The sequence below is a fragment of the Amblyomma maculatum genome, chromosome 11 (genome assembly GCF_055883805.1).
Source record: "Amblyomma maculatum isolate TAMU_Amacu chromosome 11, ASM5588380v1, whole genome shotgun sequence".
NCBI classification, from domain to species: Eukaryota; Metazoa; Arthropoda; class Arachnida; order Ixodida; family Ixodidae; genus Amblyomma; species Amblyomma maculatum.
In genome coordinates, this window is record NC_139354.1 from 59,177,753 (window position 1) to 59,202,972 (window position 25,220).

General features: G+C 43.1%; 1 protein-coding gene across 1 annotated transcript; it reads right to left on the reverse strand.

Annotated features, from left to right (window-relative positions):
* Positions 1-24,169, reverse strand: LOC146173901 (phosphatidylinositol phosphatase PTPRQ-like). Its single transcript, XM_084585647.1, has 8 exons — positions 23,683-24,169; positions 14,197-14,245; positions 10,633-10,896; positions 7,370-7,672; positions 5,609-5,875; positions 1,891-2,175; positions 957-1,074; positions 1-499 (listed from the first exon to the last, which is right to left on the reverse strand). The coding sequence occupies exons 1-8, from the start codon at positions 23,764-23,766 to the stop codon at positions 466-468; spliced, it is 1,404 nt and encodes a 467-aa protein (XP_084441773.1). The 5' UTR covers positions 23,767-24,169; the 3' UTR covers positions 1-465.
* Positions 24,170-25,220: the final 1,051 nt, after the last annotated feature.

Below are 25,220 nucleotides of genomic sequence, written 5' to 3' on the forward strand. Positions count from 1 at the left end.
AGATTTCATGAGCTTTTGTGCGACAACGATGACGTGGAAAGCGCGGTGTTGTTGCTCTAGTGATATCGTTTTGCAGTGAAATACGTAAGCCAGAATGAAAGCAAATGCTTTGGTACCGAAGATGGTATACATATTGGTATACATTTATTCAACATCAGCGTGCAACAAGCAATCCAACATGGAAAAAAGATATAATAAATTAGCAATCGAAAGCACATCCCTGCTTTCGCGGGTCCCCCAGAAATATCACAAGACATTCGCAACACTAAAAGCGTCTTCCTGATGCCATGTCTGGTCTGATGCCACAGATGCGACGTCACATTTGTGTAGCGAATTTCACGCTGTCCCTACAAAAAGGCTGCAGCAGTTTCGCCTTAGTTCATTGCACAGACGTTGCACTGGATAACTTGCTCATCTTCTTTGCTGTGATGCCGGCCTTGCGTCTACAGTGAGATTTATTTTGCCTTATCCGGTAGATGCCAAAAGCTCTTCGTCCTCGCTAAAAAGAAACAAACAGCCATCCACAGTTTATGCGGTGCTTCTCGAAAACAAGTGCGTCAAAACAGCAATATGGGCATTCATGACCCAGGTCTCACCATTATTCACGCTGTCACCAGCGCATTCTTCCAAACTCTGACATTTGTGAACGTCTCTATGCAGCGCATAAAATTACTTTGCGGCTTTAACGATATTTCTTTTTAAGAGAAGTAGCAGCAAGAAAAATTCGAAAATTGTTAACGGTTGCAAACTAGATAATAATAATGAATTCATTTCTCTTCAATGTTACATGCAAGTTTGCATTGGCAGAGATGTAAAAATTCTAACAAGCCCGGTGAGTTGCTGAGCAGGTTATCATCATACGTTATCCAAAAATGTAAACAACGAAAAAAATGGGTATCATGGATGAAAATTTCGGATTTTGTCTGAATGTGATGTACGGAATCAGAGCAACTTGCCTTTTTTTGAGAAACTGCCTGTAGACGACGTATCCGACCAGGAAACAAAAGCACACCACAGGAACCACTATCATCAATGTTATAGTTGTAATGCTGAACCATTGCGGGCTTGGTTTTGCTGAAACCGAAACGAAGCACTCTATGAGGCACACAAATATGACAAGTTCTAAAGAACGTATGTCATCAAGACATCGCCCAGATTCGAGCCATTTTAGACACATAACAGCGAAACATATTAGTTACTCTTACCATCAATCAGATCAAGAATGGTTTTGTGATACTTGTCAACGTTTGTGGTTGTATTTCGTTCAGGTACTTACTTTGTTTGGCGAGTTGTTTTTCGTGCTTCATTATAGCGAATATCATAAATAGCCTCAATGAAACATGCATACCAAATTTTAATACAGCTGCAAGTTGCTCAAGCTTTGGGACGCTGTAACCAACTTTGGCTATTTTGTTTGTCATATGTGCTAATTTCTGTGGTTGTTGATTAGAACGACTTCTATATTAGATGAGCCTCCTGAATACAAAAAAATTACAAGGGTTCAACGCTGCTGAACCAAATATTGAGCGAAAGCATTAGCTGCGGGTGACCGAGCGTTGTTCTTCTACTTTTCTTTTTCCTCAGCTCACCTATAAAGCCCCGCTTTAACCAAGCCGTATGAACGTTCCTTAGTGTCCCATAGGGGTAAATTGAATGCCAGGGTCCTAGCAGGCTGATTCTGACATCACCGTCCAATGTGAAACGAGAGACCCAAGTTGGCAGCTCCTCCCAGCCCACACCCTAGTGTCACGTGGGGTGTGTCGTCACAGCGTCACGTGGGTAAGACGTGGCTACCGGCCGAGCTACGCTGAAGGCTCGAAACCTAGAGTAGTATTGCTTTCGCTATAAAACGAATGCAAATAAAACATCGAAATCCGGCAAAATGCTTACGTCCATAGAGTGTCTTGACGTCAATTAGAGCAGACGGTCCCTCCTTTCTCCGATGGAATCCGTTGTTGAAGGCAGTTACTGCAATCTTGTAGAGGCAGCTAGGCGTAAGATGAGCGACTGTTAGCTCTGTCGATTTAGTTGTGACTTGAAATTCCGTTGTATCATTTGTCACGACGACATTGTAACCATCAATGGGCCCTTTGGGTTCTTTGGGGCGAGTCCAAGCGATTCCCAAGCTGTACCGGGATACACTGGTAGAGTTCAGTTGCAGTGGTTCGGAAGGGACTGAAAGGATGAGGTTATTGTGGCCACTCCACTGCAACACAATGTGGGCGTCAAAGAAACGCACGGTAATAGACTTTTATTATTATAAGTTGGCCTAACTCGAACTTACCACTTGTCGCTACTTAGGACATTGAGCCCGTGTGTTTTCTAGAATCACACGAATGCTACCACCACTTATTGCTTACTGACATATTTAAAATTAAAACATAGTATTGGAAAATGAATAAATATTGACGTCCGGCTACAAGAAAAAACAAACTACTCTCTCTGCAGCAGAGGCAGCGGACAAGGCATAAAACTGTGGAGACTCTGCCAATCTTATACACCATGTGGTCTAAGATTTGTTGAAGGCTTTGCAAATGGGACAATGCGTAGACGAGTAGCAAAGTCGCATCAAAAATTCTTTCCATGAATTGGATATTAAGTAGGAGAAAAAGCGAACGTTTAAACATAAAGCAGGTGAGACAACAGTAAAAATATGTACAATTATTTGTATGTTTTAAAGATTTGAAAAGATGCGGTGGAAAGCGCGGAAGAGGATGGCGATAGAATGCACTGCCTACGAACTAAAATGCCAAACTGTCTGAATTTAGCATAGATAGATAGATGGATTTATTGAAAGGAAAAGGCAGAGAGGTTGGCCCGAATAATTCAAATCTGGCCTGCTACTCTGCACTGGGGAAGGGGAAGGAGAGAAGAAAGAAGGTCATGATGGGTGATGATGTGGGAGAAGCCATATGAAATATATATACAGACACAGCAGCTTGCTTTACAAACGTGAATCAAGTCCGCTGGCGCTCAAATAACGGCAAAGAGCGCGCACTGCCTGGACGCCCTTGCCCTTGTCCTGCCAAGCGCCCAGCAGCAGTTCCTGCGACAGAGGCCTCTTGTCTAAACGCTTCAAGGAAGCAGCTAGCACATTTCTTTCGTTCGCATACTCTGGGCACACCAATAATACATGGTCCACAGTCTCTGGGATGCCACAAGCTAAACATTCCGGTGAGTCCATCTGTCCAATTAAATGTAAGTACTTGCGCGTGAAAGCCACGTTTAAACGAAGTCGATGTATCAAGCATGTCTGATGACGCGGAATATCACGCGGAACATTAAATTTAAATGTTCGATCGAGCCTTCTTAGACGGATGTGTCGGGCGTCTGGTTGAGCCCAGTAAGCTGCTGTAGCAATATTCATATAACTCTTTAGAAGACACGTCGTATCCGCTCTTGAAAAAGGCACAGCTGTTTGGAAGCCATTGATGAGTGCGATTTTCGCTTCAACATCGGCCCGCTCATTCCCATGGAGGCCGCAGTGGGCAGGGATCCATTGAAACATTATCATGTGGCCTTGCAGCTGGGCAGATGTGATGAGCTCCATAATGTTTAGTGCCAGGGACTGATAGGCAGTGTGGCGTAAGAAGTTTTCCAAAATTTGTAATGCAGTCTTCGAGTCCGTGAATATACACCATTTTTGAGGTGGTTTCCCACATATATAGCGAATGGATTCCCGAATGGCTACAAGTTCGGCAGCGGTTGATGTAGAGGTATGTCCCAAAAGGAAATGCAGAGTCGTTTTCTGAGCTGGTATGACCACAGCTGCAGCGGATGTCTGTGCTGACACAGATCCATCGGTGTATACGTGAATATAACTCGAATATTCTGACCAGATGTGTGCCAGAGTAAGTTGTTTGAGTCCACTAATTGGTACCATTGATTTCTTTAGTATTCCGGGAACACGAATGTGCACCAAAGGTTTATCCATCGTCCATGGTGGTTGGGTGGGACGATATGGGAGGGCATATCCTGTCGGTACTTGCGACTGATGGCAGCGGAGTGCACTTGTAAAACTGCAGTCCGGCCTCTCATCCAGAATCTTGCTGAGTGGGTGAAAACGGTGTCTTGTAAGTGCTCGTAAATATACACGAAGTGGTTCGTGTGACAAGTATATGGACATTGGGCGAGCGTGTGCCTCTTCAATTGTGCCTTTGTTAGAGGTGCATCTGGGCAGTCCAAGGCATATTTTCAGTGCCTGCGCTTGCACGCTCTCTAAAGTCCGCAAGCAGGAAATGCTCATACTAGAGAGTACTGGTAGACTGTACCGGATGTAGCCAACAAACAGAGCCTCGTAAAGCCGTATTAAGGAGCGCTCAGTTGGACCCCATTTGATGCCAGCTATGTAACGAAGTACATGGCAAAAATTAATTAGCCTCTTCTTCACCATAGCAATATGTTTGGACCAAGATAGCCGGTGGTCAATAATTACTCCCAAGAATCTGTGCCTGGAGACGTATGGTATTACGACTCCATGAAGGGTAATCGGGTAGCGGCTGACACATTTTCCCGTAAACGCGATCACTGCACACTTTTCTGCCGCTAAAAATAAACTGAATTTAGCAGGGTAGATGTGTAGGCCAGTTGGTGAGACATAAGGAAAATAATCCGGACCATGAAAAGGAAATAATAATAATAATATTGGGATGGAGCGCATTTGGCAAGCACTCGCAGATTATGACTAGTAGCTTACCGGTATCACTCAAGAAGAAAGTATACAACAGTTGAATCTTGCCTGTACTTACCTATGGGGCTGAAACGTGGAAGCTAAGCAAGAGAGTTCTACTTAAGTTGACGACAACCCAGAGGGCTATGGAACGAAAAATGGTAGGGGTAACATTAAGAGATAGAAAGCGTGCAGAGTGGGTCAGAGAAATAACTCAAGTTACCGACATTCTAGTGGAAATTAAGAAGAAGAAATGAGCACGGGCAGGACATGTAGTGCGAAGAGAGGATAACCGATAGTCGCTGAGGGTAACAAACTGGATTCCAAGGGAAGGAAAGCATAGCAGGGGGCGGCAGAAAGTTAGGTGGGTGGATGAGATGAAGAAGTTCGCAGGGGACAAGTGGATGCAGCTAGCACAGAACCGGGTTAAGTGGAGAAATATGGGAGAGGCCTTCGCCCGGCAGTGGGTATAATCAGGCTGATGATGATGATGATAATAATGAAGGGAAATAAAACTGCAGTAGGTACAGGACAAAGGGTGTTGTCTCCACCCTCCGTCCTGTGCCTGCTGCGGTTTTATTTTCCTTATAAAACTGTCTGAACTCTGCCAATTTATTTGAAAAATAGCACGGCTGTCAAAATTGTGAATAAAATTTCAAATTTGGACGTCCAGTTCCGCTTTGTTATAAAAAAGGACACAAAATTTAGTAAAACACTATTCCCTTTTTGAGTTAAAAAATTTATCCTCGCAGGATGGCGTTGCCTTTGAGTGCCTCATGTAGATAGATTTCCTTTCAGGTTGTAACAAAAACATGCGTAGCATTTAGAAAAAAGCGTGAAAACTGCCACTGCTTTGCAGAAGCAAATAGTACCTAGGCATAGTTGGGTAGGTAAATTTGTAAACCTAAGATTACATGTGATGTAGAAACCTTCACTTACCTCCTACATCTGTTCGAAAGTATGCTTTTTTTGGTGGCCCACACGTGCCATTCGACGTGCAGGATGAAACTAGTGCTGTATACTCGTGCCATGTCTCGAGATCATTGAGTAAAACGCTTGTGTCAGTCGTTGTCGTGTTCACAGTGGTCTTCTCGAGCTGGACGCTGTAGTAAGTGATGCCATGCTGGGGATCAACGGGCTGTGACCAGTTCACCAATACTTCATGCTCACTAATATCCGCTACCTGTGGTATCGGTGGTATCGGCCCTAGAAAATAGAGGACAGCATTAAGGACAAAAGTGTTTTCTAGCACTGCTTTGCCGTCATATAGCTCCAGGTCTATTGTCGTGAATTGTATAATATTCAGATATACAGGCAATGCGTCAAAAGGTGCTCTTTCCTGCCAGAGTGCGAATAAAAGATTTTGAAATCGAAAGAAATAATAATTATCGAACTAAGCTACCAAATGGAATGCGAACATTTTCATAAGTACTAAATAAAATACGAATATATTTTTGGTAGAAACAAGTCCACCACAGAGTACTTTAGTTGAACAAAAATCATTGCTCTGTCAGGTATGCATAGAAATTGAGTGATTCGAAAAGTGATAGCACCACTTGGAGCACTACGATAAAATGATATATTTTGTGGCGTATCTATACATCACAAAACGCATAGAACTAATATCCGTCTAAATGTCGCAAGACGAAATTAGAATACCTCATGCCGCCAAGTTATGTGTAATAATGTTACAAATTTATTTTGGCGACAGAAGGCATAGATAGTAGCTACGCCTCATGACAACAAGCTTGTGACAGCTACGCGTTAGCCGTAGTCTCCAAATTGAGAATCAAGGCAGGTTTTCTGAGACTGACCTCTTGCGCGTCATTCATATCTAAAATCACATATGGGTGTTATGAACGCTGCCAAGCTAACAGACTACGCTACTGAAAATGAAACGATTTTTTTTTTTGGAGGAGCCCTCCCCTAAAAAAAACAATAAAATAGCGAAATTCTTATTCGAAAGTTTTTGAATTTCTAGAACAGCGTTTTAAAAAACAAGAAGTTCAATTCATTTTTGAATATTTTTCTGATGGCACTAGTTCTAAATGCACCAGCTGGCTGAAATAATGCAATGGGAATGTTCGTAGTGCTATGAGATATTTGCGATTATTGTGTAATATCTGTGTTTCCACTCAAATCTAATACCAACTTTGATGTTATATATGCAAGTATTCCCTGATCCACATGTAAATTGCTCGTTCCTTATTTAAAAGACAGTGTAATTTGGGACCCATGCATACTATACATGAGGGAGTTACTAGGAGGACTGTGTGCTGATTATTTCCGCACTGGCGACGATTTCTTGACGTTCTAGTGCGATTTACGATTTCACAACCCAAGCCGCATTCAACTTCGGTTTGCGATAGTCAATTAGTATAGACACCGAGTTGTCTTGCTATTGTTCTTACCTGAAAAAAGTGTCGCTCAATATCTACGATTATTTGGGAAGCCAAACGCAAAAAACTTTTTTGTCTTTTCAAGTGATCGTAACTTCTGAAGGATTAAACGACCTATCGCTCAGCAATAGTAGTCTCTTTTTGGCAGAGAAAATGAGCCAATTATGACAGATATGTGTTGCAAAGCCCGCCAGTTAAAGTAAGTTTTATTATATCCAATAGCAGATCCCTACCTGCGTCCAATAAAGCTGCATACAAAAATCCAAAATAGTTCTTTTTAAGATAAAAAAATAGCCCTTACCTTTCCCAATACTTTCGAACTCCAAGCTAGCTGCAGGCCCAGCTTGCTTCAGTCCGTAAGGGTTCATTACGTTGTATGCCTGGACGTCGACTTTGTATTTAGTGTACTGCTCAATCGTTTTCACAGTCAACGTCGTAGTGTTACCAGGAACTTCGATGATGGACACTTTTTTTGTTTCCAGATTGCCAGTGCTGACAATGTAGCCATCAATTGGGCCATTCGGGATATCTGGCCGTTCCCAGCTGTATACAACCTCTTGCGGTGATGTTTGGTTAACGGTAAGGTTCTTTACAGCTGAAGGAGCTGAAACAGAGGAACTGTTATGGCGCTTTCGACAACCGAAATCTTCTACGGGATGAAACAAGATGGACAAGACGAAAAGCAAAGGAAGTCACTTTTGTGCAAAAGATACCAAAACCGCGATGTTAATTTAGCGGCCCACAGCGCGTAGCAGATTGCCGGCCACTCGGGCTCCGCCTTTTCCCCTCTTAGCTTGGTGACTCAGACCTCCTTTTCGTGCGCGTTCGACGGACTTTTACTCCCCCCCTACCCCCCACCCCACCCCTCTCCACTTTCCCGTTTCCCCATTACCCCGGGCACTAAGCGTGTCACCACGAGATTTAGGCCGACATAACCTTTGTCCTTGTATCCCCTCCCCGTAAATAAGTTTATAGTCCAAACAACAAACGCTCGGCGGGACACCCCACGGTTCAAGCATGACCATCGTTGAGTGTTGCGTGTCTGTTTCTGCGGCTCAGTAGCCCCGTACACACGAATTTGGCACGGTCTGGTAGTGTAGGACTGTTTATCAAAAACAAAAACAAAAATCTAGTTTTCGGGTTCATGTATACGCAGTCGGATCGAGAAATTTAGGTGGCGGAGCGAGTCGAGATAACTCGATTGCAGAGGTTAGGTGAACTACCTTGACCTTCTTCTCTAAACGCATTTAGACGCTGTTTATTCAGGGAGTTGAGTTATTGGAAAATCTGGGATCATAAAGCTTTCGGAGCGGCTAGGAGCGTCAGGGAAACTCAGTGCTTTCTTTCAATCCCCAACGATTGAAAATAATAAACGGAACTCGCGATACTAAAAGGCAACGCAATCAAACACAAATAGGAATCTTCCACATTAACTGCAAATCTCGACACTAGGCGCCGCGGCTATACTTGCTTGCTAGAACAGAGTTCATGTAACATAAAGAGCACCGAGAAAGGGTGACATCACCTAACCGAATCTGACTAAACCTGGTGCTGTTGAGTCCATGCATACAGGGCTAGTTAGTGAGTCGTGCGACACTTTCGGGTACTGAGGAGGCGCTATGCGAACAGATGCCTCAAAACAATGACGGAGTGGGGACCGGGACTGCTTCTGCACTTGCGGTGCTTGCTGTGCTCTGGTACTCTTCGTCAAAGTGTTTTTTCTTCTCGGTCCGCAGCTCTTCAGACATGTGCTGTGACGTTTAATGTTTCCAAGGAAGTGCATGGCGCTTGAAAGAAAAAAACTACCCATTGGCATCGCCGCACCATCGTTCTGTATTACGCTAAAAACATCTGATTTGCCATAAAAAGCTTGGCTTTGATTGGTGTGTGAAGCGTCCACACAGTCCTGAGAAAAGTTCCTTAAGGGGTATTTTGGCGCGAAATGGAGGAAGGCGAGCGACGATTTCCGGCCACCTATAATTTGCCCTCTACTTTGTCCGGTCATCATTCTATGGCCCAGTGAAAGAAGTTTGTCTCCAGCCAGCAACATGTCGCCGGACCAGCGGTTGCTGGAGCTTCGCTCCATTCGTCCGCCGGTCGCCACTGGCCTCATTGTCCTGCCGAAATCATTTTGAATTTAACTCTCGAAGTTGGAAGTATAATGCGAAAGTGAACCCAAAATGAGTGAAAATTAAACAAAAAGATTATAAGAAAGAAAACAACGCCACGCCAAAATCAAGGATATGGAGCCGCATTCCGCAAAGACATATATACCCAAATGTTAACAGCTACACTGACACAGCTGCATTATAGTCACTTCGCTATCAGGTAGCGAGGAGGAAACGTTGCTTATGTTTTTATCCGCTCTGATAGATCTAATCGTGAAAGGTTCTATTATCGTAGCTGTTCAGTTATTTTTGGTATTTCACTTCTAACCATGCGTGACGATTCCTCAAAGCGTGTGTGCAGCGTCTTCTGTACAGCACCCTGACCGGTCTGGATAGGGAAGAAGCGGAAAGGGAAAGCGGGGAATAAACACTCTCCCCGCTTACCGCCGGGAGGGTCAGTCTGTATCCCGCTAGCTATGTGTGCGGCCTGTTTTCTGGGGGCCACTGCCGTGTGCCCTTCTCAGGGCACGTTGGAGACCCGCGCATATAGGTGTCTTGAGGCTCAACGCCTTAAAACCCTATAACACCTCGTGATAAGAGTTCTCCTATAAAAATTACATAAGAAAGAATGTGGTAATCAGTAAACTATTGTCACTTCGTGCTCAGTCTTGCATGTGTTCCCGTTCTTTCGTCAGGATAAATAATTACAACCTATTAGGACCAGTTCTTCCCATCCTAGCGGGAAGAATATTTGATGAAAAGTCAAAGGATGTGAGCGCTTATATTATATACCACATACAGCGGCCTCACTTCCAAGAGTTGTGTTTCGTAACCATAGGGATGCTACTTTATTTGACGAAGTGTTTACCTTAACTAAGAATAATTTTGACTTTGGTAGATTGTATATTCTTGGCTCAGTAATTTAGACACTCAGTCAGTCAGCTGGGCATGAGAGGAACCTAAAATAGAACTCTGATAATGTCCTACAGTTCTTACCTCAACACCTAAAATGGTGCATACAAAATTTAGAAGTGTAAAAACGCTGGAATCTTGGTAATTATGTGGTCGAATTATGATGTGTCACTCCTCTTCACGAAGTATAAAACGGGGAATTTCATATTATAAATCAGTGAATGTAGCAGTACAGCAGGGGTTTCACTTGTTACGACCATACGTGCGGTATTTTAGCTCAGACTACTTCCATTGCGTCGGAGCCTCAAATAATTCTCAGCGATGGCAAAGCTGTTATTATCTGTATACGTACCAACTGTTGAATAGGCAAGTGCCTTTGGCACGGAAGTGTAGATAAATGCTATTTCACGTATAACCAAATCAGTGCAACCTCTAGGGCATGAACTATTTTGTCACGGAATAGTTGCCCTGTTGCCAGTATATTTTGCTGAGGTGAAAAAAAATGCGAGTCTATTTCAACGCCAATAAACCTCTAGGTACTTACGACCCACATTCGTATCTACTGTTGGAGCTGGATCTCTTTGGCATTCTCCGCTACAGTTCTTGTTGACGACTTTGTGATCTGCTGCTTTTGGAATGCTTTTCTTGAATACTGGTGAGGCATTGGCGTGTTGCAAAACAATATTCCTGAAGTTTTCGCCCCTAGAATCTGTAGATGCTTTGTCCAATGACTTGAAGGGCTCATTCCTGAAAGCTAGCGCCGACCGGGGCTCAACAAGTCCCGGAGAGTCAGCTGACATTGACCATCCTGCGAAAGAGGAAGTGCATAATTTATTCACATCACATTGCATATATATAAAACCTACACTGAAGCATTATATGCAGAAAGGAAATCTTGCGAATGGTACTTCAAGCAATAAGATCCGCATGCTATCAGAATATAAAAGAGGTTCGTGGGGAGATACGTAAAGAACATGCAAATTCTGTTTTATTCCTCAAGAAATGTTAATTTTCCTACGTTACCAAGTCACACTAGGCAAGCAGAACATGTCTTTTGGCAAATAATTCAATCAATATCGGTAATAAATAATTTGATTCGACTAAATTAGAATGGATATTATCAAAATTGTTAGCAACTTTGAACGCCTTTTGCTATATATAATAAATTTGTAATATGAAGTGCTAATCACGATCTCCAATATAAATCGAAGCTCCCCTACGAGCTATTTCCAAGACCTCCTTGTGTTAGCTTTAGCGAAGTCCCTTTAGGACTAGCTTGCAGGAAGCAGCTTGCGGTTTGGAAAGTGAACAAAAAGCCCCACTGAATAGTTACTGAACGTTTACACTTTTCCCTAATCATCTTATTGGGTGAGGGCAGCCTAAGTCCTTTTACTGAACATTTTACAAGTTCTTTGATTTATTTGTTCACAGTGGGCTAGATGTGTTCAAGGAACTCTAAGCCTGCTACAGCACCACTCCTAATAACTGTTTATGACATTCACACGAGCATACCATTCCCAAGGCTTAGGAAGTGCAAGTATGAAATATGAAGCAATAAATGACATTAGCGCTTTAGCCAATACTATATTCACGAAGTTCAGGTATTACTGGGCATGGCGATAAAGTAAGTCTAGCGCAACGCTTATGATTCATTGGTGTCTTGAGCTGCTATGGCGGGGAAAAATAACATGCCTTGAGAACACCAAATACCGAACATCGGATATGGGACTCGCGTTACGCACAAGATTAGATATCAGAACAATGACGTCGTTTCTTACCTAACCTCTGTAGCATATCTTATAGGTTATCCGGAATTGGAATGTTACTACAAGTCTGTATTAGACAACATCATGACAAACCGGCATGTATTCGTGTTTAAAAAGAATTATGTGGTAATTGGGACGGAAAACTGCGTTTTATAGAGGAAGCTGCGAACAACGAGCCCAGCATAATTTTTGCATTTTGAGGGGGGTGGAGTGGTGGCAGAGACACGTAACAAAATAATTTGAATCCAGAGACTAAGAGTCGAAAACAATGCGAAAGCTTTCCCCAGCGCATCATCGGTAGATACCCGGCGGCATCTGGATTGACACCTCAACCTCCGCATGAGATGGCGGTGCAAGTAATAATATGATAAGAGAGGAAGTTTGCATAAGTTTTAATTTCATTCAATACATGAAGACCGTAGTGAATTCGTTGTCCTCCATAAAAAGCCTCAAATCAAGTAGCAACAAAAACCAACACATTTTTTAGAGTTCTGTGACTGTATATACAACAATATTGTATATATGTCTATGCCACTCTTGATTGAGCTTTAAGCCAGCAGTATGCTGCAAATAAATATAAATAAATAATCACAATACTAAATTGTGAAAATCAGCCACAAACGTTCCACTTTCGTAACAGTAATGAGGATATTGTTCAACAGTAAGTGTATTGTAAGTGTATTACTTAAGGGCATCCACTTGTTACTCTCCAGTGTTCTCACTTGAAGTGTGCGTAGCACGTAATCGTTATTAGTTCAATATGCTGCAAATGCGGGAGCTCTTACGTCAAGCTCACGAGCAGACTGAAAATCATTTCCCTAGTCCTACCTTTGTCTTACTCTCATGCACTACCCCCAGTAACTAGAAAGCTGAAGGTGCGAGCCAGCGTTCGTGGCTTTCATGTGGTAACTTCAGGGTCATATTTGATTGTATTGTAACCCCTCTCAAAGATGGTTGCGCGTAGTCCATTTATAACGTGCTCGCGTCTCGCAAACTTCTATGCATGTGTTAAAGTTACTTTTTTTTGCACGAAGCTTGTCATTCGTCTTTTTTTTTTATCCATAGCAGCATTCTGTTAAAATCTTCGCAAGTTTTATCCGCGGTTCCAGTGATGGCGTCCTCGTATTTATTCCATCTGTAGCAGAAGTTCTTGGACTTCCTTCAACACATCTTTTTTTGTGTAAAAAGCCATAGACAACGATACCTTTGGTGTTCAAAGTTACACCGAATAATATTGAACCCACTATAGCCAGCATTTAAAAAAAAAAAAAAACAGGAACGCAAATACATAGACATATACATATTCTCTAAATATATATTTCGTCAATATTTTGTAATTATGTAACCTGATGTTAGTTTTCACAGGTACACAGTTCTATATTATTGTTACCACGACATGTTTATAGCTCTTTCTAGGGGTATAGTTCCAGTATTTAGAGGTGTATTGAAGTATGCATTATTTGCGGTCATTTTTCAGTTGGTTTTATGTATATCTTCCGCTAGTTTGCTGTGCTTGTTGGATTTCTATTTTCACGTTGTTGTGATCTACCAATATTTGCCTTCCATTACTTCAATTAGTGACTGTTTTATTGTGTTTGAGACTAGTAAAACATTTTTCTTCTTTGTTTGTGTGAATCTTATTTTTTTGTACGCTGTTCTGCCTTCTAACGGCTACCTTGGCCTCGTCAAGCTGTTTTACACACATCGTTTAGCTCAGGAAGTCGATGAGAGCTTTCTGGGAAATAAACTAAACACAGTTTTATTAGATTGAATTCAGATATATATGGAAATATTTCATTCTTTAAGAGCAACTAGGACGATGTCTCACGTCACAATTGTATCACAATTTAACTCCCTTCTTTATACTTCTTGTCCACACATGCATGGGTATCAGTTCTCACTTAAGAAACCCAACAGCATATCACTGAATTTGTTTGGTTTGTGGGATTTAACATCCCAAAGCAACTAAGGCTATGAGAGACGCCGTATATCACTGAATTTAGTATAACGTGCCCTATATTTTATAAGATTTTCATCGTGCAAAACAGCAAAGCCCTCTAAAAATTCTCATGAAAGGGAGGCAGGTAAAAACCGTGGTTCAGAACCCGCTGAACGTGGGCTAGCATTCTCATTCTCAACATAATTACTTGCCCTCCAAGGATGCGTGCAGACACGCAGGAGGATTTTTTTTTTTTTTTACAGTTGTAATACAGCCAGAATTCTATAAAGGAAAGCGCTCGTGGCGCTAAAATTTGGAGGTATGATGCGCGAGAGAAATGATACGAAACAAATGCACTTTGACTTGCCAAGATAAGTACAGGAAAGATTTAATTATGAGATACCTGAATTCCTGTCCTCAGATTGGTAAGAATGAACGATGCTGTCTTGAGTCTGTGAAGAAAAATAAAAAAGTAAAAAAATACAGTTAGCTGGCAGCGCACGTTCCCTTTGTATTCTTTGCAGTGCAGAATAGATTCTCTTCATGGGTCAGTAAGAGCAGGTAATGTATCAATTCCGCGATTGTTCGTTTTGCTGCCCAAGACAGTTTTATTTTATCTCTCCACTACTCATACATTAACCCTCTTTCCACCATAAATGCATGCGAGGGCACAATGTTCACTTTTGACTGTTGAGAGTTGGGGGTTCGGACGCAACGAATATGGCTTCATTTAAATTGCGACAAAAAAAAAAGCTACATTTTAAGATTATTTTAACACAAATGCCATTTTATTTGTATTGATCTGATGCCAGTCTAGAAGCGCATTTTATATTTATGAGATTGGAACGAACTTTAAAACCGAAATCATGTTTCAGAAATTTGACGCAATTTATGAGCTCGGAGCATCTTTCTCCAATTACCAGACACAGAGGGCGTACCCTTGCTCGTGTTAAGCTGTGGCCTGTCTTCTTCGCTCGGAAGCGCTTGGATAGGGCTTTCTAGCTGAAAAACGAACGACGTAAACCTCCTGTATATAATTCGCCTAACCGATTGGGATAAGCTCATAGAAGGGACGGCGAAAGAGCGTTTTTGCTGCGCATGCTATTGTATGTGCACATTTGTCTTGGCGCGAAATCACTAGTAGAGGTGGCGCTAATGTGAATAAATGGTGTTCAGCGCCGCCGGATCACTCGTGCGGTAAATATTTTGCATCAACAAAACAAAGCGCTTACGCAGAATTCAACCTCGCTGTCGCTCGCCGAAAAAAATACGGATGCAGTATGTGCCAGTTTTTGGCACTGCCAAATAGTTATTTTTTATTGCGAGGCTGAGGCGATGCCAACGTAAAACATTTTTTTTTACATTGTTTACGCTCTCAGGAATTATGCCACAGTTGTGTCAGAATGATTTGTTTATTACAGTCTCGAGCAGGTAACGATTTTCAGATGTTGTCCTCCTTTATCAAAGGAGTGCATTAGTTCTTTTAGTGCGAATGCATTACTTCGCTATGTTCACAGATTTCAGTCCGCAGACTGCGTCCGCAGGCCGCGTCAGCAAAGTCGTGTCCCCAGCAGTTGTAATTGAGCAGTGATTGAAGATAATGAGTAGTATCAACCGATAGAGGGTGACGTAATGTTGTGTCTATAAAATAATTAGGCCAATAAGTTAATTAGGTAATCAATTAGAGGCAAAGATGTAAAAGGAAAGAAAATGGTCTCATTAGGCAATGGCTTGGCGCCACATTTGAATGTGTCAAATACTAAAATAGTTAATTAAATCAGTCAGTTACGGTGACGTCACGGATGTGACGTCACTCAACCTGAAGTTGATCCAGAAATGGCATAGGAAGGGATTGGCACCCAATTTGAAAGTACAAAAGACTAAAGTTGTTAATTTAGGCAGTCAGTTAGGGTGACGTCAAGGATGTGACATCACTCCACCGGAAGTAGAGCCGAAAAAGGACACAGGAAGTAATTGGTGCGCAATTTGAAACTACCGAATACTAAAATAGGTAAACAATAAGTGAATTAATGTGACGTCACGCAACTGGGAGTACAGCCTAAAATTGACATAGGAAGAGGTTGGAGCGCAATTTGAAAGTAACAAAGATTAAAGTAGGTAATTTAGGCAGTCAATTAGGGTGACGTCAGGATGTGACTTCTCTCAACTGGAAGTAGAGCCTAAAAAGGGCATAGGAAGGGAATGGCGCGCAATTTGAAAGTACGAAAGACTAAAATGGGTAAACAAGAAGTGAATTAATGTGACGTTAAGGGTGTGACATCACGCAACTGGAGGTAGAGTCGAAAAAGGGCATACGAAGAGATTGACGTGAAATTTTAAAGTACCAAAATTTAAAATGAGTAAACCAGAACTGAATTAAGCAACTAGAAGCATCCAGAAGCAACCAACAGCAGCATCGGTGCTTTCGCATTACTCCAATGCAGATTCTTCAGTGCTCTTTGATATAGTGATGCGATTTATGAAATCCTTGCTGGAAATATATCTTCAGGTAACCATTTGTTCTGCCCTGTTCCTTCTTTTCGGAGAAAACTGTGAAAAAAAGCCAGCACATTTTTTGCTAAGCCTTTATATTTCACCTCAGAATTGCAGGCTAAGGCGTGAATACTTCTTGGGAGACTGCAACAGCCGCATCCAAGGTTGAGATCTGATGCTATCCGTATTCGCTAACTAGCAGAGTGCACGTACAAATGGTTGGGTTATATTCGTACCCGACTGTTGTAATGTGTGCACAAATTATTTGTTTCTTGGGCAACACTGCTGGCAATAAGAAGTACAATAATTTCACCCTCCGATGCCGTCACATGGCGGTTAAAACACCCCGAAAAACATTGCCTAGAAATGAACGGAATGAGGATATTCTTACATCAATTGATCTGAAAACGTTTAAAACCAGCCTGCCAGGAAGGCTTTTTTCTCTTGTATATTTTGCATGAATCACTTATCTTAGAAAAAACAGGAAATGTTACCCTCTGGTTGCACTTGCCATCTGTAGATAAGCTTCCGACTTAGAGATTGCTCCCTTAGCGAGCCATGACGCAGAGCACAACCGACTTTTGTTCTGCTCTGAATGGCACAAGGTTTCTTAATAGGGTTGACCTAAGGAATGAAGTATCCTCCTTTTGATTTTGGTGCTCGAAATATCTTGAAACAATTAAAGATTATATTTGGGCTTCTTACAACATTGCCAGAGCTAAGTCTACTAATATCATGACGTGTTACGTGCCTGGCGGAGGTAAGAAGGTCTCGCAATTAATCGGAAGCTACATTTGGCATTTTGTCGTCTAGAGGTGCAACAAAAGTAAACCGGAAATGCTAGCGTGCCCGAACCGGCAAAACTACATGATAGCGCACTCTATTAGCACAGCAAGAGCAGATGGCGAGGGTGCCTTTGAACATTTGACTGACCCATCTCGATGTTGCGATGCTCGTGCACCTACGAAGATTCGGCAGCACTGCTCGGTGGCGCAATGATTTATGCTTTGTTACGAAACTACCACTTTTAATCTGTGTAACCACCGTGGTTCGCTCTATGCTTAGTGGCGACTTTGTTGTTCTGTAGCCTTTAAACGCTCTTAGATGTATTGGGTAAATTTTATCAAAATGTAACACCGAATGAAAGTGGAAGCATTCGTGGCAAAGGAGAAAGAATCGTGCCGCCTAGTAGAGCCTCCGAATCGCCGTAACAGCATGACACCTCACGGGCCTCGGATAACGCCAGCATTGCAACATAGAGGTGATTCATACTGATATGCTGATACACTCTCGATCTTTACTGCGCATCTGCTGACAGATCGCGCTGACGTGAATATTTGCATCCGTTCGGCAACCGCTTGCTTGCTTCGTTTTGCTTTTCGTGCACCTGTACCTTCCTGTCTGCCGGCCCCAGGAATACAGCAAACTATCTGAGTGGTTTTCATTTCAATCGCTTGCGATAACCTTCCTTTTCTGCTTGAAAGACAGCGCTTTACTTCACGTACGGGTATATACGTTTTCTGTCATGAGATAATTCCTTCCGGAGATAATTCCTTCCTTTTTCTTCAATTTAAGGCGCTGTCTTTTCGTATTCCAAATATTGGAAGAAAGTGTGGAACCATTAGCAACGACTTAGCTAGCGATGCTGATCGATCAGCTCACGATACAACCAACGTTTTCCAGATATCACTGGCAAGCACCGACGCAGCAAGGCACCTTTGAATGCTTGCCCGAAACGTGACTACACGGCTAGAGTTTGGACATCCCACTCGCGCCAGTTTGGCCAATTACTTCAAATGCAAATGCCATTCGGCCCCACCCGCTGAGATGCTGCAATGTTGTGTCGCCTGTGGCTAGGAATGGCGTTTGCAAACGCCTATTCCCATCTCATCGGAATTGCAGACTTTCCAACGTGTGAGCAGTGCAGGTGTGTTGAAACGATAAAGCACATACTTTGTGACTGCCCTCAATTTCAGCGTGAGCGTGCCTTCCCTGCGGCTATACTCCGCCGCCGTCCGATTTCATTTGTCAGCGGTCGCATGTGTTCATTTTTGTTCAGTGCGGCACTTAATAGCTTGAGATCCTCTGTATATCATGGGCATTCATTGTGTAAATCTTTGGGAAATTGAACTAATCGGATTTCGCTGGCGAACATTCTGAAAATTAATTAAAAGGGTGCACTGAATTGCATTACGATTTTAAGACGCCGCAGTAGAGACCTTGTTTCAAAAAAATAAAACTAGCGATCCGTAAGCGTTGTACTTTGGTACATACAGTGAACCGTATTAGAACCATGTATTCTGTCCCGGATTCGATCATCCGAATGGACATTTGCTATGAAGGACTCTATATCTGTGTGTTCCGGATCTATTTACACCCCCAGGGGTGATTGAATTCTTATTAGTATTGTACAGAACACAGGTGTTTCGCGTTCTGTCTCCTTTCCCTAAAACGCAGCCACTTTGGCCAGGAGTGCTATTGAACTCAAGCTGACCAAACGATCTGTTTACCACAGCTGTGCCAGGGTAAGACCGAAATAAAGACAAAGCAAGCAAATATTACACGAAAAAGATTCACGTCCTTAGAATCATTGGGCCTTTGCTGAAGGTGCCCCGGCATCCTTCGTGTCATTCAAAGCAAACTTTAGTCTGCACTCAAAGGAGGTAACTGTTAACAGCGTTAACAGAATACATGTTGTTAGTCGTTGGAAAATTGTGCGCAATTCTATAAAGCGTCGAATAGAGAGCACGTTTGCGGCTAAGACTGTACAACAATCAGCTTTTACACTTGCAGCTGGCTCCCGTTGGTGCTTGTGTAACAATACAAACCCCTGTGTTCTGTGCAATACTAAAACGAATTCAATCACCCCTAGAGGTCTAAATTGATCCGGAACCCACACATATAGAGTCCTTCATAACAAATGTCCATATTTTCCTTGAAAGTTATTTGGGGAAGCTTTTACCTATATTTCAACACAGCCTTATGCTAACTATAAAAAAAATTCGATGCAAACACTTTTCTTACAGGCTAAAATAACTGCGACAAGACAACGTGTAAACTATCACTGGCAGTTCCTATTTTGGCGTGAGAGCAGCCTACAAGAAGCTTTCTTTTCACCATTTCTTCGCAGTTTGTGTAAATATTAAGCAGATAGTTTTTTTTTTTTTTTGCACACTCATCAAGAACCTGCTTAAGAAGTTATGGCAGCCTTCAGAAATTAACATTCTTGTCTACGAATAGAGGTAACCACACCAACTTCCAAACCGAATCAAATAAGAGAACGAGAGATTTACAATAGGCTGCGAAATCTGGTTTGGCTTGTGATACATTTTTTAAAACTGCTACGAATATGAAAGTGACTAGGACGAAGAGCTTCTTGTCGTTTAGACCCCCCAGACTAATTCACGTGCACTGCAATAGAGCTAAACTTGGTTTAAAACAACAGTGAATAACTTGGTGGATATATTGTTACGAAGCGGCAAGCCGATGTAGACAGGAGACAGAACATGACCGATGACGATGGTAGATGACGTTTAATAAATTTTCGCGGCGGGCCTAGCGCGAGCGCTCCTGCCCGCGCCACTGCCCGCTTCTTCTTCCTTGTCGTCCGTAACATGACCCGGGGCCACCGAGCGATCGTCCCGATCGTGGACGAGGAAGTTTAGCGATGTTAATGATTTTATGGCGTGATGATGGGCGTGTCTGGATGCTTGAAGAAGAAGAGGAAGACGGAAGAATAGAATGGCTTGCCGGTACGATGTCTGATGCGTGGGTGATCCGCCTCCCTTGGAGCTATCAACCATCCGTCACCAGAGTCCATGGGACCGATGGCTCGAGGTCACGTCGGGCAGCTTGGGCGGGGGTTGCGTGTTCGTGTCCATCGGTTCCTTCGGTTCCTTTGGGTCATTCGGGTCTTTCGGGTCCTTCATATCGGTTCTGATTGGTCTGTTCTCCTTGTCTTCAGGTCCGGGCGGGGGGGCTGGGCGGTGGTAGTTGTTCAGGTCTGGGCTTGAAGGGCTGGGGCGAAGCTGCTCGGCGATGTCCTTGGGCCCTCGGTGATGGTCCCGGCTTGAAGATGGCCTCGATGCTCCAAGGCGAGGATGGGATGTCGTACGCCGCACCTCCAACCAAATGTTACGAAGCGGCAAGCCGATGAAGACAGGAGACAGAACATGACCGATGACGATGGTAGATGACGTTTAATGAATGTTCGCGGCGGGCCTAGCGCGAGCGCTCCTGCCCGCGCCACTGCCCGCTTCTTCTTCCTTGTCGTCCGTAACAATATATATTCTAATATTATATATTTCCAATTATTCTCTAGAGTGCTATTACGTGTTTCTCAACAAAAGACATATTTGCACCCTTCCGTCGCCAATTGTGCTTTGGCATAGCGAAAGTGTATACACACCTCGCTAAATTATAACAGTTTCATGCAATCGGCGGCTGTTCACATGGTCAGCCACTTATCACTCACGAAAACGGGAAGACCACCGACACCTGGCGCATGCACACAAAGCACAGGAAAGGTTAAGCTATCTCAATAGCATCGATATACTTCCACTTACCTCGGGTTATTCGCATGTTCACTTATAACGCTACTTTTCCTGCTGATATCAACCAACCACCCGAAAAGTGCAAATGAAATCATTGCATAGCAACGGGCTCAAGAGTTGAGTACATGTTGATCCCGAATCTGAAGAGGGAATCTTAGTTTCGTATTCCGCTATCTTAAATGTGTATCGACTACTCAGCGCGGGAAGACAAACTCGCAGCCATATCATAATGCTTTCAAAAATGAGCCAGTAAAAGATATTTATTAACCTTTTTTATTTAAAGCGAAATTTCTCCAACTAGAACTATTGATAAAAATTGAAACGCGTCATATTCTTTTGGAGCATATATAGCACGGAAATAAAAGAAAAAGCATAATTGATTTCAAGATCTTTCTTGAAAAGCTGAGCATGCGGCTCACAGTTTCCGTCACGTGGTGTGCATGGAAATTAATCCAGAAAGATGACAAAAAAAAACGGCGTTGATGAGAAGCTTTAAGATCAGTTAAATAAGGGTCGTCCTAGCCTATCTTCCATGCGCATACGCGTCAAACTACACCGCGTTAATCGAGTGCGCTCATCAGAGCAAAGACCTAGATTCACTGAATAAGTACTGACGATCGCATGACACTATTAAAACATTCGCAAACGATGAGAAATCTCAATAATGGATATACGATAACTACTCTCGATGATGTGAAACTTGAGTGGAGCTATTTTTAAATTTTAACTCTACAGTTACAATTCCGGCACCGACATTGCTAGCGAAAAATCATGAGCATGTAGCTGGTAGGTGGCAACTTTCGTGCAGCGGGCAGTTCCCTGCTCGTAGGGCAGGGCAGGGACGGTGGGTCAACGCCTCTTGCAGCGGAGGCTAGCGAGCCACCGAATTTTTATCTGTTGTAGGCCGTCATTGCACCCGCCACCGCTTCGGTGGTGGACGACGGCTGCTGTTGCGGAGCGCTTCTTTCTCTTCCTCTTCTTTTTCTTTCTTCTCTATATTCTCTTCTATCTGCACGAGGCAGCGGATGTGGCTCAGCTACAGAGCCAGTAGCATGCCCGTGCATTTTCTTTTCTTCCTACAGCCACAACACAACAACGTAACTTGCAGCTGACATGACCGAGCACTGATTGCACGTGAGGTTGCCAGGCGCTACGTTTGGCAGGAGTTGCCAACTGGGTCTCCGCTTTCATATGGGAGGGTGATCTCAGAATCAACCTACCAAGACCATTGTATTCCCATTACAGCTAGGCCACGTAGCCATGTTCATATGGCTTGGTTAAAGCCAGCCTTTATATGCGGGCTGGTGGTATACGCTATCGCATTTCATACCGTGAAAGACCATGCTTAAGCGTTCTAAAAATGTTTATGCCACTGAAGTGAAAATTGATGGTTTAATTTGGTGTTAAGCGGCTTAGCGTCCAGAAGCAATTCAGGCTACGAGAAACGCTGTAGTGGAGGGCTCTAGAAATTGCGACCACCCGCAGTCCTTTACATCGAACAACACACGGATGCCTTGCTTTTAGCCATATATATATATATATATATATATATATATATATATATATATATATATATATATATATATATATATATATATATATATATATATATATATATATATATATGCGAGAACATTTAACGTACTTGGCCGCATAAAAAGTTATACAGCGAAGTGTACGCTTCATTTAAAGGAACATTTTATTGGACTCGACATTTCGACCAGAAGCTGGGCTTCATCAGGAGTGTGAATTCAAGCGATGGGGGTGTATATATATATATATATATATATATATAAATTTATATAAATGAGGCATTATAATCTGAGAGGTGGTAGCAGGAGATAGATTTTTCCTGTGAACCAACGCTAGCCGCCAGCATACACTGGGCCGTGGCTATACGGCCTGATGTCGCAATGCGTTCCTCGAACATTTCCACCTTAAGCTTCCAACTTGCTCTTGTTCGGGGCTACAAAAAGAGGTCGCCTATACTCGCGGAGAACTTTGTGTGGGTCTGCAGCAGTGGTATACGTAGGAGAGGAAAGGAGGTGAAGTTTAGAATTTCAGCCTGCATCTTGTGTGGAGCGGCCAACCTCTGGACTGGAATCGATGCAGTCTCATCTTTCAACCCTCCGCAGCGGTAACTAAAAAGAACGAAGAGCCCATGTATTTCTCACGGCATGGGAACTAAGGCCCGTCTCCTAGGGTTTCCTGGCTAACCGTAGCTGCAAATGCACATACTTTTGAGGTGGGTAATGTAGTACCACAATTAATGAAGGTGCATCGGCGTTAATTAAAGTCAATTTGAATTAAGCTGAACGTTCTAGCCAGCAGAAAAGATTATTTGAACTTTCCGTTCTTAGCGTTCTCAGGATTAAATAGAGAAATAAAAAAGAGGTAGTTACGAAAATATCGTTCGTGGCCCTTAACTATAAAAGATTTTGCAGCCAACGCCGTGCTCTCCAGCCTTAAGCAATCGTATCAGATATGTCTGACAGTCTATCAAGTTTCAGCATCGGATAAATATAACATAACACAGAAGAGACATACAGGTAGTGTGGCATAATGTACAGAAGATGACTTGTGTGGTTGCGTTGCATGATTTTTACTTTAGATATTGAAATGGCAGCGTAAAGAAGCAATGAACAATACAGATGTTTTGCTATTAAGAGCGGTGGATACGGTAAACATATATGTCGTTTTACAGTCAATTATCAGATATTTGTTAACAACTGGGCAGATTACAATCATAACGTTGTTTTGCATTCTCAAAAACAATCTACAGAAGAGAAATAAAACAAGAAAAATATGTGTTTTTACCCAAACCATACGAACTTTCTACTTACCGGTATCCAACGACGCGTCTCAGCACGTGACTGACTGCCAGCGTAAACAGCCGGGAACACGATAGTCAAAATTATCACCCACATCTTAAGTAGCAGTGTCGTACACGCTGAACCACTCGTCGCTTCCTGTCGTAAAGTCTTGTTCACGTGCAAAGGGTTCCTGCCCTTGGCAGCAAGGATGCGACGCAACAGAGGGCTTCTGCCCCTGTCAATACGGAGGCGGTGGAACGCGCCGGCAACACCTGTTCATGTGATAACAGGCCGTCAAACTCTCCCTTCACAGATGCGGCAGTGATGTTCCCAACGACTTTACCGCTGGCGCTGCCGGGTGCAGCTGAGCAGCCGTTGAAGCGGTTCTCGAAGCCGCTGACCTCCACACCCACCTCCTCCTTTCCACTAGCACACGAGTACTGTCTAGTCAAAAGCGCTGGCGTGTCGGTGGAGATAACAGCGTTGAGCTCTTCGTATTCGTTGCACGTTGTCGCACGGCCGAGCACCTCTGAAGTCCGCTCTTCGCTCATCGCTCGCTCGTCGATACTTCCCAAGAGAAGGGGGCGTCTCTCTGTACGCTGAAGGCAAGCGCGTACGCCCTGATTCTATTGCTATATTTACCGGAAATTGGTCGCTGTTATCGCTGCACGTTCTTTGTGGCTTGTGCTGATTGCGGAATAATACCATAGGCTGGTTCGTAAAAAGGATTTTGTTGCGGATTTAATACAACCGCGCACCACAAATACAGAGGTGGAAATGTGAGGTGGTGGGGGTACAAACATTATTTACGAGTACTTCATGCGCAGCGACCCATCAATTGGCTGTCAGAGAGGTGCGATCAACTGCAGGGAGTAAAATTTCCGGCGTTGTGTAAAATTAAGGGCTGTTTGCAATACATGGACTTCTTACGTATGTAAGAAGGCACATTAGGTTGTTTAGGTTAAATGCTTCCTTTGAAGAGAGGTGCCGGAAAAGAGCTCGCAGAAAAAAAACATGCTTGGAATGTATAGGAATGGCGAAGACTGTGCTGTGAGCGCGCCCCAATTAAACCTCGCTGGCGGCGTAATAGACGACCTGCTTTCAGTGACCAGCACGAGGTGAAATTAGATAAGCTACTTTATGACTTAGAACGCACTCCCTTATTCCGGCAGTGTTGTTTCAACAACTGGGGCTAAGCGCTATAAGGTGTATGTTCCTAGCACGCCGAATTATAAAACTAGTGCCTATTTGTATTTTTTGGCATGCAGCTTAATGTGTAAGTTTTCTTCGAGGCCTGTTCTAAATAACACGGTTCTATCGTTATACCTGCTATACTTCAAGAAATTTGGAGACAATTACAGACGGGTTCATACCCAAACCTACACAAACTAAAAAAATACACCCTACCATATACACGGACAGATGTCCGTGGTGCGATGAAAAAACCACACTATATCATATTACATGGGCCTGTCAAAATATAGACGTGATTCCCGAAATTCGAAATCCGAGTGCGGAGCAATGGGAGACTGCCGTCCAGCGACCGCTGCGAAGACCAGCAAAGTCTG

Coding starts and splice junctions, on each gene's coding strand:
- LOC146173901 (XM_084585647.1), bottom strand. CDS start 23,766: ATGTGGGTGATAATTTTGACTATCGTGTTCCCGGCTGTTTACGCTGGC. Junction 14,246..23,682: donor AGACGCGTCGTTGGATACCG/GTAAGTAGAAAG, acceptor TTTTCTTCACAG/ACTCAAGACAGCATCGTTCA. Junction 500..956: donor AGGCAGTTTCTCAAAAAAAG/GCAAGTTGCTCT, acceptor GTTTCTTTTTAG/CGAGGACGAAGAGCTTTTGG.